We start from the raw sequence: 16,045 nt of genomic DNA, 5'->3' as shown, positions 1-16,045 counted from the left end.
TGCAGCACTCCCTCCGTACTGCTCCTCCGACAGTGCAGCACTCCCTCAGTACTGACCCTCCGACAGTGCAGCACTCTCTCAGTATTGACCATCGGACAGTGCAGCACTCCCTCAGTATTGACCATCGGACAGTGCAGCACTCCTTCCGTACTGCTCCTCCGACAGTGCAGCACTCCCTCAGTACTGACCCTCCGACAGTGCAGCACTCCCTCAGTACTGACCCTCCGACATTGCAGCACTCCCTCAGTACTGACCCTCCGACATTGCAGCCCTCTCTCAGTATTGACCATCGGACAGTGCAGCACTCCCTCAGTACTGACCCTCCGACAGTGCAGCACTCCCTCAGTACTGACCCTCCGACAGTGCAGCACTGTCTCAGTAGAGGAAGTTAGAGACCTTGGAGTGCATGTGAACAGGTCCCTGAAGGAGGCAGTACAGGTAGATAAGGTTGTGAAGAAGGCATACGGAATGCTCTCTGTTATTAGCCGAGGAAAAGAATACAAAAGCAGGGATGTAATGATGGAACTGTATAAAACGCTGGTAAGGCCACAGCTGGAGTATTGTGCCCAGTTCTGGTCACCACATTACAGGAAGGATGTAATTGCTCTGGAGAGAGTGCAGAGAAGATTTACAAGAATGTCACCAGGGCTTGAAAATGGCAGCTCCGAGGAGAGATTGGATAGGCTGGGGTTGTTTTCCTTGGAGCAGAGGAGGCTGAGGGGAGACTTGATTGAGGTGTACAAAATTATGAGGGGCCCAGATAGAGTAGACAGGAAGTACCTGTTTCCCCTAGCGGAGAGTTCAGGAACTAGAGGACATAGATTTAAGCTGATTGGTGGAAGGATTAGAGGGGACATGAGGAAAAACTTTTTTACCCAGAGGGTGGTGGGTGTACGGAATTCACTGCCCGAATTGGTGGTAGAGGCAGGGACTCAACTCTTTTAAAAAGTACCTGGACCTGCACCTAAAGTGCTGTAAGCTGCAGGGCTACGGACCGGGTGCTGGAAGGTGGGATTAGAATGGGCACCTGGTTGTTCTTCGAGCTGGAGCGGACATGATGGGCCGAATGGCCCCCTTCTGTGCTGTATGACAGTGCAGCACTCGCTCAGACCTGCCCGTCCGACAGTGCAGCACTCCCTCAGTACTGACCCTCCGACAGTGCAGCACTCCCTCAGTACTGACCCTCCGACAGTGCAGCACTCCCTCAGTACTGACCCTCCGACAGTGCAGCACTCCCTCAGTACTGACCCACCGACAGTGCAGCACTCCCTCAGTACTGAACCTCCGACAGTGCAGCACTCCCTCAATACTGCCCCTCCCTCAGTACTGACCTTCCGATAGTGCAGCACTCCCTCAGTACTGACCCTACGACAGTGCAGCACTCCCTCAGTACTGACCCTCCGACAGTGCAGCACTCCCTCAGTACTGACCCTCCGACAGTGCAGCACTCCCTCAGTACTGACCCTCCGACAGTGCAGCACTCCCTCAGTACTGAACCTCCGACAGTGCAGCACTCCCTCAATACTGCCCCTCCCTCAGTACTGACCCTCCGATAGTGCAGCACTTTCTCAATACTGACCCTCCGACAGTGCAGCACTCCCTCAGTACTGACCCTCTGACAGTGCAGCACTCCCTCAGTACTGACCCTCCGACAGTGCAGCACTCCCTCAGTACTGACCCTCCGACAGTGCAGCACTGTCTCAGTAGAGGAAGTTAGAGACCTTGGAGTGCATGTGCACTGGTCCCTGAAGGAGGCAGTACAGGTAGATAAGGTTGTGAAGAAGGCATACGGAATGCTCTCTGTTATTAGCCGAGGAAAAGAATACAAAAGCAGGGATGTAATGATGGAACTGTATAAAACGCTGGTGAGGCCACAGCTGGAGTATTGTGCCCAGTTCTGGTCACCACATTACAGGAAGGATGTAATTGCTCTGGAGAGAGTGCAGAGAAGATTTCCAAGAATGTCACCAGGGCTTGAAAATGGCAGCTCCGAGGAGAGATTGGATAGGCTGGGGTTGTTTTCCTTGGAGCAGAGGAGGCTGAGGGGAGACTTGATTGAGGTGTACAAAATTATGAGGGGCCCGGATAGAGTAGACAGGAAGTACCTGTTTCCCCTAGCGGAGAGTTCAGGAACTAGAGGACATAGATTTAAGCTGATTGGTGGAAGGATTAGAGGGGACATGAGGAAAAACTTTTTTACCCAGAGGGTGGTGGGTGTATGGAATTCGCTGCCCGAATTGGTGGTAGAGGCAGGGACTCAACTCTTTTAAAAAGTAGCTGGACCTGCACCTAAAGTGCTGTAAGCTGCAGGGCGACGGACCGGGTGCTGGAAGGTGGGATTAGAATGGGCACCTGGTTGTTCTTCGAGCCGGCGCGGACATGATGGGCCCAATGGCCCCCTTCTGTGCTGTATCTTTTCTATGGTTCTATAGTACTGACCCACCGACGGTGCAGCCCTCCGACAGTGCAGCACTCCCTCAGTACTGACCCTCCAACAGTGCAGCACTCCCTCAGTACTGACCCTCCGACTGTGCAGCACTCCCTCAGTACTGACCCTCCGACTGTGCAGCACTCCCTCAGTACTGACCCTCCAACAGTGCAGCGCTCCCTCAGTACTGACCCTCCGACTGTGCAGCACTCCCTCAGTACTGACCCTCTGACTGTGCAGCACTCCCTCAGTACTGACCCTCCGACTGTGCAGCACTCTCTCAGTATTGACCATCGGACAGTGCAGCGCTGTCTCAGTACTGACCCTCCGACAGTGCAGCACTCCCTCAGTACTGACCCTCCGACAGTGCAGCACTCCCTCAGTACTGACCCTCCGACAGTGCAGCGCTCCCTCCGAACTGGCCGTCTGACAGTGCAGCGCTCCCTCAGTACTGACCGTTCCAAAGTGCAGCCTTCCCTCAGTAACTGCCCCTCCGACAGTGCGGTACTCATTCAGTACTGACCCTCCGACAGTGCAGCACTCCCTCAGTACTGACCCTCCGACAGTGCAGCACTGTCTCAGTAGAGGAAGTTAGAGACCTTGGAGTGCATGTGCACAGGTCCCTGAAGGAGGCAGTACAGGTGGATAAGGTTGTGAAGAAGGCATACGGAATGCTCTCTGTTATTAGCCGAGGAAAAGAATACAAAAGCAGGGATGTAATGATGGAACTGTATAAAACGCTGGTGAGGCCGCAGCTGGAATATTGTGCGCAGTTCTGGTCACCACATTACAGGAAGGATGTAATTGCTCTGGAGAGAACGCAGAGAAGATTTACAAGAATGTCACCAGGGCTTGAAAATGGCAGCTCCGAGGAGAGATTGGATAGGCTGGGGTTGTTTTCCTTGGAGCAGAGGAGGCTGAGGGGAGACTTGATTGAGGTGTACAAAATTATGAGGGGCCCAGATAGAGTAGACAGGAAGTACCTGTTTCCCCTAGCGGAGAGTTCAGGAACTAGAGGACATAGATTTAAGCTGATTGGTGGAAGGATTAGAGGGGACATGAGGAAAAACTTTTTTACCCAGAGGGTGGTGGGTGTATGGAATTCGCGGCCCGAATTGGTGGTAGAGGCAGGGACTCAACTCTTTTAAAAAGTACCTGGACCTGCACCTAAAGTGCTGTAAGCTGCAGGGCGACGGACCGGGTGCTGGAAGGTGGGATTAGAATGGGCACCTGGTTGTTCTTCGAGCTGGCGCGGACATGATGGGCCGAATGGCCCCCTTCTGTGCTGTATCTTTTCCATGGTTCTATAGTACTGACCCACCGACGGTGCAGCCCTCCGACAGTGCAGCACTCCCTCAGTACTGACCCTCCGACAGTGCGGCGCTCCCTCAGTACTGACCCTCCAACAGTGCGGCACTCCCTCAGTACTGACCCTCCAACAGTGCAGCACTCCCTCAGTATTGACCCTCCGACTGTGCAGCGCTCCCTCAGTACTGACCCTCCGACAGTTCAGCACTCCCTCAGTACTGACCCTCCGACAGTGCGACACTCACTCAGTACTGACCCTCCGACAGTGCAGCGCTCCCTCCGAGCTGGCCGTCTGACAGTGCAGCGCTCCCTCAGTACTGACCGTTCCAAAGTGCAGCCTTCCCTCAGTAACAGCCCCTCCGACAGTGCGACACTCACTCAGTACTGACCCGCCGACAGTGCGGTACTCACTCAGTACTGACCCTTAGACAGTGCAGCACTCCCTCCGAACTGGCCGTCCGACAGTGCAGTGCTCCCTCAGTACTGCCCCTCCGACAGTGCGACACTCACTCAGTACTGCCCCTCCGACAGTGCGACACTCCCTCAGTACCGACCCTCCGACAGTGCAGCGTTCCCTCAGTACTGACCCTCCGACAGTGCAGTGTTCCCTCAATACCGGCCCACCACCATTGCAGTACTCCTGCAGCATTGACCCTCTGACCTGCAACGCTCCCTCAGTACTGACCGTTCCGCATTGCAGCCTTCCCTCAGTAACTGACCCACCAACAGTGCAGCACTCCCTCAGTACTGATCATCCAACAGTGCAGCACTCCCTCCCTGGCAGCCGTCCGACAGTGCAGCACTCCCTCAGTACTGACCCTCCGACAGTGCAACGCTCCCTCAGTACTGACCCTCTGACAGTGCAGCACTCCCTCAGTACTGACCCTCCGACAGTGCAGCACTCCCTCAGTACTGACCCTCCGACAGTGCAGCGTTCCCTCAGTACTGACCCTCCGACAGTGCAGCGTTCCCTCAATACCGGCCCACCACCATTGCAGTACTCCTGCAGCATTGACCCTCTGACCTGCAACGCTCCCTCAGTACTGACCGTTCCGCATTGCAGCCTTCCCTCAGTAACTGACCCACCAACAGTGCAGCACTCCCTCAGTACTGATCATCCAACAGTGCAGCACTCCCTCCCTGGCAGCCGTCCGACAGTGCAGCACTCCCTCAGTACTGACCCTTTAACAGTGCGGCACTCCCTCAGTACTGCCCCTCCGACACTGCAGTACTCCGACAGTGAAATATTGCATTTTGTCATCTCTGGATTGGGATGTGTACCCGCACTCTTCTAACTCAGGTGACAGTTCTACCAACTGAGCCACGGCTATCTCCAAAGCAGCAATTAACGTTGGTGAATCAATGTTACAAGCTGGTGCTCGGACATCGTGCACCATCGTGTGTCAGAGAGAGATGTGTGGAACTAAGAACAGGAGCGGACCATTGACTCAACAGACCCATCCCTTTTTTGGTCGATCAGCCCCACTATTTCACATATCCATTGAACCCTTCTCTCTGCAGAAACGCTTGATCCCATTTATATTGTCTGCATTACTGGTGACATGCTCCACACCTGGATTACCCTTTGGGTTAAAGTCCCCCATACTTCCCTTTTACATAAGAACAATTCTTAATTTTTACCTGGGATGTGACCTTGCCCCCATTGTGAACAGTTTGCCTTGATCAACTTGTCTAAATTCCCTTCCAAAGCCTGAAAACTTTTGGATCACATCAGAGTTTCCTCATTTTGTGATTTTTACAGAGTGGTGCTCAGCGGTACACTGTCACCTTATTAACCTCCTGAAACAAATCATTGATCAATGTTAACTGAGCCATGTGCCCTTGGAACGGTCAGTGCCTGGCGATGAGAGAACGTCATTTATGCAGCGCTGTAACCCCAGCTTTTTCAGCTTTCAATTTAGGTCCTGGGTAACTCCTAGTGTGGAGTTTGCTCAGAGTTTTCTGTGCAGGCCAGTGATTGGTAGTGGTTCCAGATACAAATGGTATCAACAGACTTTTGAACGATGAGGGGAATGTTAGGAGTGAAGGTTCAGCCAAGTGCTGAAGGTCTGGGCAGATTCAAGGTCTCATGTAGGCCCCAGAGGTTTCGGGGCCTCGATGACCTCAGGTACATAGATCATTGAAGTGTCATGAACAGGTGCAGAAAATAATCAAGGCGGCTAATGGAATGCTGGCCTTTATATCTAGAGGACTGGAGTACAAGGGGGCAGAAGTTATGCTGCAGCTATACAAAACCCTGGTTAGACCGCACCTGGAGTACTGTGAGCAGTTCTGGGCACCGCACCTTCGGAAGGACATATTGGCCTTGGAGGGAGTGCAGCGTAGGTTTACTAGAATGATACCCGGACTTCAAGGGTTAAGTTACGAGGAGAGATTACACAAATTGGGGTTGTATTCTCTGGAGTTTCGAAGGTTAAGGGGTGATCTGATCGAAGTTTATAAGATATTAAGGGGAACGGATAGGGTGGATAGAGAGAAACTATTTCCGCTGGTTGGGGATTTTAGGAGTAGGGGGCACAGTCTAAAAATTAGAGCCAGACCTTTCAGGAGCGAGATTAGAAAACATTTCTACACACAAAGGGTGGTAGAAGTTTGGAACTCTCTTCCGCAAACGGCAATTGATACTAGCTCAATTGCTAAATTTAAATCTGAGATAGATAGCTTTTTGGCATCAAAGGTATTAAGGGATATGGGCCAAAGGCAGGTATATGGAGTTAGAGCACAGATCAGTCATGATCTTATCAAATGGCAGAGCAGGCACGAGGGGCTGAATGGCCTACTCCTGTTCCTATGTTCCTACAAAACAAGGAAGTGTGGACATCTCGAGCTTCCCTGGGACTCCAAGATCCATCCACCACTTGCCTCTCTTTGCATAGGCGTTCCTGGCCTCACAGCGCACCCTTGCTAGCCGAGTGTGGCCCACCTTCCATGGCCTTTCTCGTGAGCTGAATGGTAAATCAGCTCACCCCACTCCATCGTGTCCTGCCTCTGTACTGTTGGAAGGGACGAGTCTATTCCATCAATCTCTGTAGAGCACAGTCTTTGGCTCATTGGATGGCGGAGGGCAGGTCGGGAAAGGGGAAATTATATTTAAAAATATGGATGTGATTTGACAGTACAGATGTGAGGGTGAGTGTTCAGACCAGAGGGTGAGTGGAGAGGCCAGACTTTAGTCAGCACAAAATGAATTAGGAAACAGAACCGAGTCTGGTGAATAACCTGCTAATATCTGGCCAGATTGTTGCCCATATTAAAGAAAGAAAGACTTGCATTTATATCGCGCCTTTCATGACTCCAGGACTCCCAAAACGCTTTACAACCAATGAAATAGTTTTGAAGTTGTAAAGTAGGAAACACATCGGAACAGGAGGAGGCCATTTAGCCCCTCGAGCCTGTTCCGCCATTCAATGAGACCATGGCTGATCTGTGACCTAACTCCATATACCCACCTTAGCCCCATATCCCTTAATACCTTTGATTAACAAGAATCTATCAATCTCAGATTTAAAATTAACAATTGAGCTAGCACCAACTGCTGTTTATGGACGAGCATTCCAAACTTCTCCCACTCTTTGTGTGTAGAAGTGTTTCCTAACTTCACTCCTGAAATCCTGGCTCTAATTTTTAGGCTATGTCCCCTAGTCCGAGACTCCCCAACCAGCGGAAATAGTTTCTCTCTATCTACCCTATCAGTTCCCCTTAATATCTTGAAAACTTTGATCAAATCACTCCATAATCTTCTAAATTCCAGGGAATACAACCCTAGTTTGTATAATCTCTCCTCGGAATTTAACCCTTGGAGTCCGGGTATCATTCTAGTAAATCTACACTGCACTCCCTCCAAGGCCAATATATCCTCCCTAAGGTGCAGTGCCCCGAACTGAACAAGTACTCCAGGTGTGGTCTAACCGGGGCTTTGTGTAGCTGTAGCAAAACTTCTACCCCCTTGTATTCCAGCATTCCATTAGCCTTTTTGATTATTTTCTATACCTGTCCATGACATTTTAATGATAACTGGTCTATAATTCCCTGGTTTCCTTCTCTCACCTTTCTTAAAAAGCAGAATGTGCAATTTTCCAATCTAAAGGAACGGTCCCTGAATCGGGAGAACTTTGGAAGATTATAGTTAGGCCATCTGGTCCTGTGGTTTTGTCACTCTTTAGTGCCATTATTTTCTTCAATTCTGTTAATTAACTTACGTTAATTATGGTGAGTCATCGTCCCTGATTCAAAATTAATTTCCTTGGAGTGTCCGGCATGCTATCCTCTTCCTCTACTGTAAATACTGACACAAAGTAATTATTTAACATGTCCGCCATTTCCTTATTTTCATTTACAATCTCACCATTATCAGTTTTTTAGTGGCCCACTTTGCTCTTGACCACCATCTTTTTTCCTAATATAATTGTAAAAAATGTTTGTGTTGATTTTAATATCCCTTGCAACTTTCTTTACACACTCCTTTTTTGTATGATGTGGAGATGCTGGTGATGGACTGAAGTGTAGCTCTTGCTATCTGTTTTGTCACTCTTTGCTGTTCTTTGTATCTCTCCCAGTTGCCAGGATCTGTGCTATTTTTTGAAATTTTATATGCTTTTTCATTTAGTTTTATGTTGTCCCTTACCTCTTTTGTCGTCCTTGGCTGTTTTTTTTGGTCAGTAGAGCTGTTGCCCCTTAGGGGTATAAACTGGTTCTGTATCACGTTAAATTCTTTTTTGAAAGCCAACTAACTTGACAGAGTTTTTTGATGAAGTAACGGAGAGGGTCGATGAGGGCAATGCATTTGATGTTTTGTGTATGGACTTTCAAAAGGCGTTTGATAAAGTGCCGCATGGTAGGCTTATCATCAAGGTTGAAGCCCATGGAATAAAAGAGTCAGTGGCAGCATGGATACAGAATTGGTTAAGTGACAGGAAACAGAGAGTAGTGGTGAACGGTTGTTTTTCGGACTGGAGGGAGGTGTACAGTGCTGTTCCCCAGGGGTCGGTGCTGGGACCACTGCTTTTCTTGATATATATTAATAACTTGGACTTGGGTGCACAGGGCACAATTTCAAAATTTGCAGATGACACAAAACTTGGAAGTGTAGTGAGCAGTGAGGAGGATAGTGATAGACTTCAAGAGGACATAGATAGGCTGGTGTAATGTGCAGACACATGGCAGATGAAATTTAACACAGAAAAATGCAAAGTGATACATTTCAGTAGGAAGAACGAGGAGAGGCAATATAAACTAGAGGGCACAACTCTAAAAAGGGTACAGGAACAGAGAGATCTGGGGGTATATGTGTACAAATCGTTGAAAGTGTCAGGGCAGGTTGAGAAAGCGGTTAAAAAAGCATACGGGATCCTGGGCTTTATAAATAGAGGCATGGAGTACAAAAGCAAGGAAGTCATGATGAACCTTTATAAAACACTGGTTCGGCCACAACTGGAGTATTGTGTCCAGTTCTGGGCACCACACTTTAGGAAAGAAGTGAAGGCTTTAGAGAGGGTGCAGAAAAGATTTACTGGAATGATTGTAGGGATGAGGGACTTTGAGTTACGTGGATAGACTGGAGAAGCTGGGGTTGTTCTCCTTGGAACAGAGAAGGTTGAGAGGAGATTTGATAGAGGTATTCAAAATCATGAAGGGTTTGACAGATTAGATAGAGAGAAACTTTTCCCATTGGCTGAAGGGTCAAGAACCAGAGGACATAGATTTAAGGCGATTGGCAAAAGAACCAAAGATGACATGAGGAAAAACTTTTTTACTCAGCGAGTGGTTAGGATCTGGAATGCACTGCCTGAGGGTGTGGTGGAGGCAGATTCAATCATGGCCTTCAAAAGGGAACTGGATAAGTACTTGAAAGGAAAAATTTGCAGGGCTACGGGGATAGGGCGGGGGAGTGGGACTAGCTGGATTGCTCTTGCACAGAGCCGGCATGGACTCGATGGGCCGAATGGCCTCCTTCCGTGCTGTAACCTTTCTATATTTGTATAATTCTATGAACACCTCTCACTGATCGTCTGTCGTTTTATCCATCAACAGATTTGCCCAGTTTACTGTGGATAGTCTCTGTCTCATCCTGTTGAAGTCGGCCTTACCTAAATTTAGAATCTTAATAGGTGTTACGGGTTTCTCCCTTTCAAACACAACGTTGAACTTGAACTTGAATGCAGCAGCCAATTTACACACAGCAAGATCCCACAAACAGCAGTGTGATAATGACCAGATCATCTGTTTTCGTGATGTTGGTTGAGGGATAAATATTGGCCCCAGGACACTGGGAGAACTCCCCTGCTCTTCTTCAAATAGTGGCCGTGGGTTCTTTTATGGCAGCCCCTCCCTCTGGTACATTAACTCTCCCATCGAAGCCCCTCCCTCTGGTACATTAACTCTCCCATCGAAGCCCCTCCCTCTGGTACATTAACTCTCCCATCGAAGCCCCTCCCTCTGGTACATTAACCCTCCCATCGAAGCCCCTCCCTCTGGTACATTAACCCTCCCATCAAAGCCCCTCCCTCTGGTACATTAACTCTCCCATCGAAGCCCCTCCCTCTGGTACATTAACTCTCCCATCGAAGCCCCTCCCTCTGGTACATTAACCCTCCCATCGACCCATCGAAACCCCTCCCTCTCTCATTATGGCATTTAATTTTTTGGCATAACCCTGTCTTTATTACATTGCTTGCTGGATTGATCACTGGGTAAAGTGGACAAAAATGGCACCAAGAACGGCTAGAGGCCAAAATCGCAGTTAAACAAAAAGCATTTAGGAGTTTTGAAAATGGGGAGGGAGGTAGGAAGCAGAAATGTTTAGAAAAAGAGTTCTGGTGGACCAGGACATAGTGACTGATGATAGCGGGAAACGAAGAGTAAGCCAGTGTCATTGGTGAAGAGGGTGTCCATAAGAACATACATCTGGAGAGGGATCCTGAGGTAGGGTGGAGAGAGAATGGACAGACAAGGCATGGGAACAGGAGGAGGCCATTCAACCCCTCGAGCCTGTTCTGCCATCCAATTCAATCATGGCTGATCTGTATCTTAACTCTATTTACCCGTCTTGGTTTCTTTATCTTTAACCCCCTTGCCTAACAAAAATCTATCAACCTCAGTTTTGAAATTTTCAATTGACCCCCAGCCTCAACATCTTTTTGGGGGAGAGAGTTCCAGATTTCCACTCCCCTTTGTGTAAAGAAGTGCTTCCTGACATCACCCTGAAGGGCCCAGCTCTAATTTTAAGATTATGTCCCCTTGTTCTGGACTCCCCCCACCAGAGGAAATAGTTTCTCTCTATCTACATTTTCAACTTCTTTGATCATAAGAACATAAGAAATAGGAGCAGGAGTAGGCCATACGACCCCTCGTACCTGCTCCGCCATTCAATAAGATCATGGCTGATCTTCAACCTCAACTCCACTTTCCCGCCCGATCCCCATATCCTTTGATTCGCTTAGAGTCCAAAAATCTATCACTCTCAGCCTTGAATATACTCAACGACTCAGCATCCACAGAGAATTCCAAAGAGTCACAGCCCTCTGAGTGAAGAAATTCCTCCTCAACTCTGTGAAATGGCCGACCCCTTATCCTGAGACTATGCCCTCTAGTTCTAGACTCTCCAGCCAGTGGAAACACCCTTTCAGTATCTACCCTGTCAAGCCCTCTCAGAATCTTATATGTTTCAATGAGATTACCTCTCATCCTTCTAAATTCCAGAGAGTATAGGCCCATTCTACTCAATCTCTCCTCATAGGACAATCCTCTCATCCCAGGAATTAATCTAGTGAACCTTCGTTGCACCGCCTCTGGTAAGGAGACCAAAACTGTACACAATACTCCAGGTGTGGTCTCACTGGAACCCTGTACAATTGCAGCAAGACTTGTACTCTTGTACTCCAACCCCCTTGCAATAAAGGCCAACATTCCATTTACCTTCCTAATTGCTTGCTGTACCTGCATGTTAACTTCCTGTGTTTTGTGTACAAGGACACCCAAGTCTCTCTGAACACCAACATTTAAGAGTTTCTCACCATTTAAAAAATATTCTGCTTTTCTATTCTTTCTACCAAAGTGAATAACCTCACATTTCCCCACATTATACTCCATCTGCCACCTTCTTGCCCACTCACTCAACCTGTCCATATCCCTTTGCAGACTCTCCTAGCTTTGTATTGTCAGCAAACTTGGATACATTACACTCCGTCCCTTCATCTAAGTCATTAATACAGATTGTAAATAGCTGAGGCCCAAGCACCAATCCTTGTGGTACCCCACTAGTTACAACCTGCCAACCTGAAAATGAACCGTTTATTCCTACTCTCTGTTTTCTATCCGTTAATCAATCCTCAATCCATGCTAATATATTATCCCCAACGCCATGTGTAAAACCTTTTGTGTGGCACCTTATCGAATGCCTTTTGAAAATCCAAATATACTACATCCACTAATTCCCCCTTTATCTATCCTGCTAGTTACACCCTCAAAAAACTCTAATAGATTTGTCAAACACGATTTCCTTTCATAAAACTATGTTGTCTCTGCCGGAGCTCCCCGGGATGTGTGTGGTGCTTGTTGGTGTTAAGTGTTTAAGTGTTATCAGCCGTGAGGCAGCCACACTCTTGTAAGGAGCGTGTTAGATTCAGAGCTAACTACTTCATGACTTCTTTGTGTGTGAGTTTATGCTCTGGTGAAGGTGAGATACGCTAACGCTGGGAAGTTTATTCCATTCCAGGTCTGGGCCAGGGAAACAATCAGGTGCTGCTCAGCCCCCTCTGAGAGGGGCAGGCCCGACTGCACCAGTGTGTCACTTTCACACCTGCTGCTCTGTGGCCTCTATGAATGAGATTTCCACTTTAGTGCCCAATTAGGAATTGGGAGTTGTAGTGCAGGCAGGGTACAGGACGGTGAGTCATGATAGATGTTTAACTGGAAGAGACATTTGAGCACCCTGTGATGTTAGTTTTAATGCTGACATCTTGTATTTTACAGCTGCGATTTCGTGGCTGGATGAATTCCGGAGGCTCTACGATACGATTCCATGCGTGGAGGTGGAGACTTTGAAGGAGCATCGTGACCAAGTCTTACACGTCAGCTTCTCACATAATGGCTACTTATTTGCATCCTGTTCCAAGGACTGCTTCGTTAAGGTACGACCTCTCACTCTCTGATGTGAAGTTACGATCTCTCACCCTCTGTATTGTGAAGTTACGATCTCTCACTCTCTGCATTGTGAAGTTACGATCTCTCACTCTCTGTATTGTGAAGTTACGATCTCTCACTCTCTGTATTGTGAAGTTACGATCTCTCACTCTGTATTGTGAAGATACGATCTCTCACTCTCTGTATTGTGAAGTTACGATCTCTCACTCTCTGTATTGTGAAGTTACGACCTCTCTCTGTATTGTGAAGTTACAACCTTTCACTCTCTGTATTGTGAAGTTACAACCTTTCACTCTCTGTATTGTGAAGTTACGACCTCTCACTCTGTATTGTGAAGTTACGACCTCTTAGTCCATATTGTGAAGTTACGACCTCTCACTCTCTGTATTGTGAAGTTACGACCTCTCACTCTCTGTATTGTGAAGTTACGACCTCTCACTCCATATTGTGAAGTTACGATATCTCACTCTGTATTGTGAAGATACGATCTCTCACTCTCTGTATTGTGAAGTTACGATCTCTCACTCTCTGTATTGTGAAGTTACGACCTCTCACTCTCTGTATTGTGAAGTTACGACCTCTCACTCCATATTGTGAAGTTACGATCTCTCACTCTGTATTGTGAAGATACGATCTCTCACTCTCTGTATTGTGAAGTTACGATCTCTCACTCTCTGTATTGTGAAGTTACGACCTCTCACTCTCTGCATTGTGAAGTTATGGCCTCTCACTCTCTGTATTGTGAAGTTACGACCTCTCACTCTCTGTATTGTGAAGTTACGACCTCTCACTCTCTGTATTGTGAAGTTACGACCTCTCACTCTCTGTATTGTGAAGTTACGACCTCTCACTCTCTGTATTGTGAAGTTACGATCTCTCACTCTCTGCATTGTGAAGTTACGATCTCTCACTCTCTGTATTGTGAAGTTACGACCTCTCACTCCATATTGTGAAGTTACGACCTCTCACTCCATATTGTGAAGTTACGACCTCTCACTCCATATTGTGAAGTTACGACCTCTCACTCCATATTGTGAAGTTACGACCTCTCACTCCATATTGTGAAGTTACGACCTCTCACTCCATATTGTGAAGTTACGACCTCTCACTCCATATTGTGAAGTTACGACCTCTCACTCCATATTGTGAAGTTACGACCTCTCACTCCATATTGTGAAGTTACGACCTCTCACTCCATATTGTGAAGTTACGACCTCTCACTCCATATTGTGAAGTTACGACCTCTCACTCCAAATTGTGAAGTTACGACCTCTTAGTCCATATTGTGAAGTTACGACCTCTCGCTCTCTGTACTGTGAAGTTACGATCTCTCACTCTCTGTATTGTGACGATACGACCTCTCACTACATATTGTGAAGTTACGATCTCTCACTCTGTATTGTGAAGATACGATCTCTCACTCTCTGTATTGTGAAGTTACGATCTCTCACTCTCTGTATTGTGAAGTTACGACCTCTCACTCTCTGCATTGTGAAGTTACGGCCTCTCACTCTCTGTATTGTGAAGTTACGACCTCTCACTCTCTATTGTGAAGTTACGACCTCTCACTCTCTGTATTGTGAAGTTACGACCTCTCACTCTCTGTATTGTGAAGTTACGATCTCTCACTCTCTGCATTGTGAAGTTACGATCTCTCACTCTCTGCATTGTGAAGTTACGATCTCTCACTCTCTGTATTGTGAAGTTACGACCTCTCACTCCATATTGTGAAGTTACGACCTCTCACTCCAAATTGTGAAGTTACGACCTCTTAGTCCATATTGTGAAGTTACGACCTCTCACTCTCTGTACTGTGAAGTTACGATCTCTAACTCTCTATTGTGAAGTTACGATCTCTAACTCTCTATTGTGAAGTTACGATCTCTCACTCTCTGTATTGTGAAGTTACGACCTCTCACTCTCTGTATTGCGAAGTTACGATCTCTCACTCTCTGTACTGTGAAGTTACGATCTCTAACTCTCTATTGTGAAGTTACGATCTCTCTCTCTGTATTGTGAAGTTACGACCTCTCACTCTCTGTATTGCGAAGTTACGATCTCTCACTCTCTGTATTGTGAAATTACGACCTCTCGCTCTCTGTACTGTGAAGTTACGATCTCTAACTCTCTATTGTGAAGTTACGATCTCTCACTCTCTGTATTGTGAAGTTACGACCTCTCACTCTCTATTGTGAAGTTACGACCTCTCACTCTCTGTATTGTGAAGTTACGACCTCTCACTCTCTGTATTGTGAAGTTACGATCTCTCACTCTCTGCATTGTGAAGTTACGATCTCTCACTCTCTGCATTGTGAAGTTACGATCTCTCACTCTCTGTATTGTGAAGTTACGACCTCTCACTCCATATTGTGAAGTTACGACCTCTCACTCCAAATTGTGAAGTTACGACCTCTTAGTCCATATTGTGAAGTTACGACCTCTCACTCTCTGTACTGTGAAGTTACGATCTCTAACTCTCTATTGTGAAGTTACGATCTCTAACTCTCTATTGTGAAGTTACGATCTCTCACTCTCTGTATTGTGAAGTTACGACCTCTCACTCTCTGTATTGCGAAGTTACGATCTCTCACTCTCTGTATTGTGAAGTTACGACCTCTCGCTCTCTGTACTGTGAAGTTACGATCTCTAACTCTCTATTGTGAAGTTACGATCTCTCTCTCTGTATTGTGAAGTTACGACCTCTCACTCTGTATTGCGAAGTTACGATCTCTCACTCTCTGTATTGTGAAATTACGACCTCTCGCTCTCTGTACTGTGAAGTTACGATCTCTAACTCTCTATTGTGAAGTTACGATCTCTCACTCTCTGTATTGTGAAGTTACGATCTCTCACTCTCTGTATTGCGAAGTTACGATCTCTCACTCTCTGTATTGTGAAGTTACGATCTCTCACTCTCTGTATTGTGAAGTTACGATCTCTCACTCTCTATTGTGAAGTTACGATCTCTCACTCTCTGTATTGTAACGATACGACCTCTCACTCTCTGTATTGTGACGCTACGATCTCTCACTCTCTGTATTGTGACACTACGATCTCTCACTCTCTGTATTGTGATGATACGATCTCTCACTCTCTGTATTGTGAAGATACGATCTCTCACTCTCTGTATTGTGAAGATACGATCTC

At 47.2% G+C, this 16,045-nt stretch overlaps 1 protein-coding gene across 1 annotated transcript in view; it reads left to right on the top strand.

The window, feature by feature from the left end:
• fbxw5 (F-box and WD repeat domain containing 5) overlaps window positions 1-16,045 on the top strand; it is a gene marked incomplete at its 3' end in the record, with an annotated part of 53,904 nt that overhangs the window by 30,108 nt on the left and 7,751 nt on the right. Inside the window, exon 3 of the mRNA XM_067981582.1 lies at window positions 12,728-12,885. Coding sequence (XP_067837683.1) covers window positions 12,728-12,885 — 158 coding nt within the window. The remainder of the gene's footprint in view (window positions 1-12,727; window positions 12,886-16,045) is intronic.

The sequence above is a fragment of the Heptranchias perlo genome, unplaced genomic scaffold (assembly GCF_035084215.1).
Source record: "Heptranchias perlo isolate sHepPer1 unplaced genomic scaffold, sHepPer1.hap1 HAP1_SCAFFOLD_807, whole genome shotgun sequence".
NCBI lineage: Eukaryota > Metazoa > Chordata > Chondrichthyes > Hexanchiformes > Hexanchidae > Heptranchias > Heptranchias perlo.
Note: the sequence above shows the minus strand (reverse complement) of the source record. Positions and strands in the feature narration are given on the sequence as shown.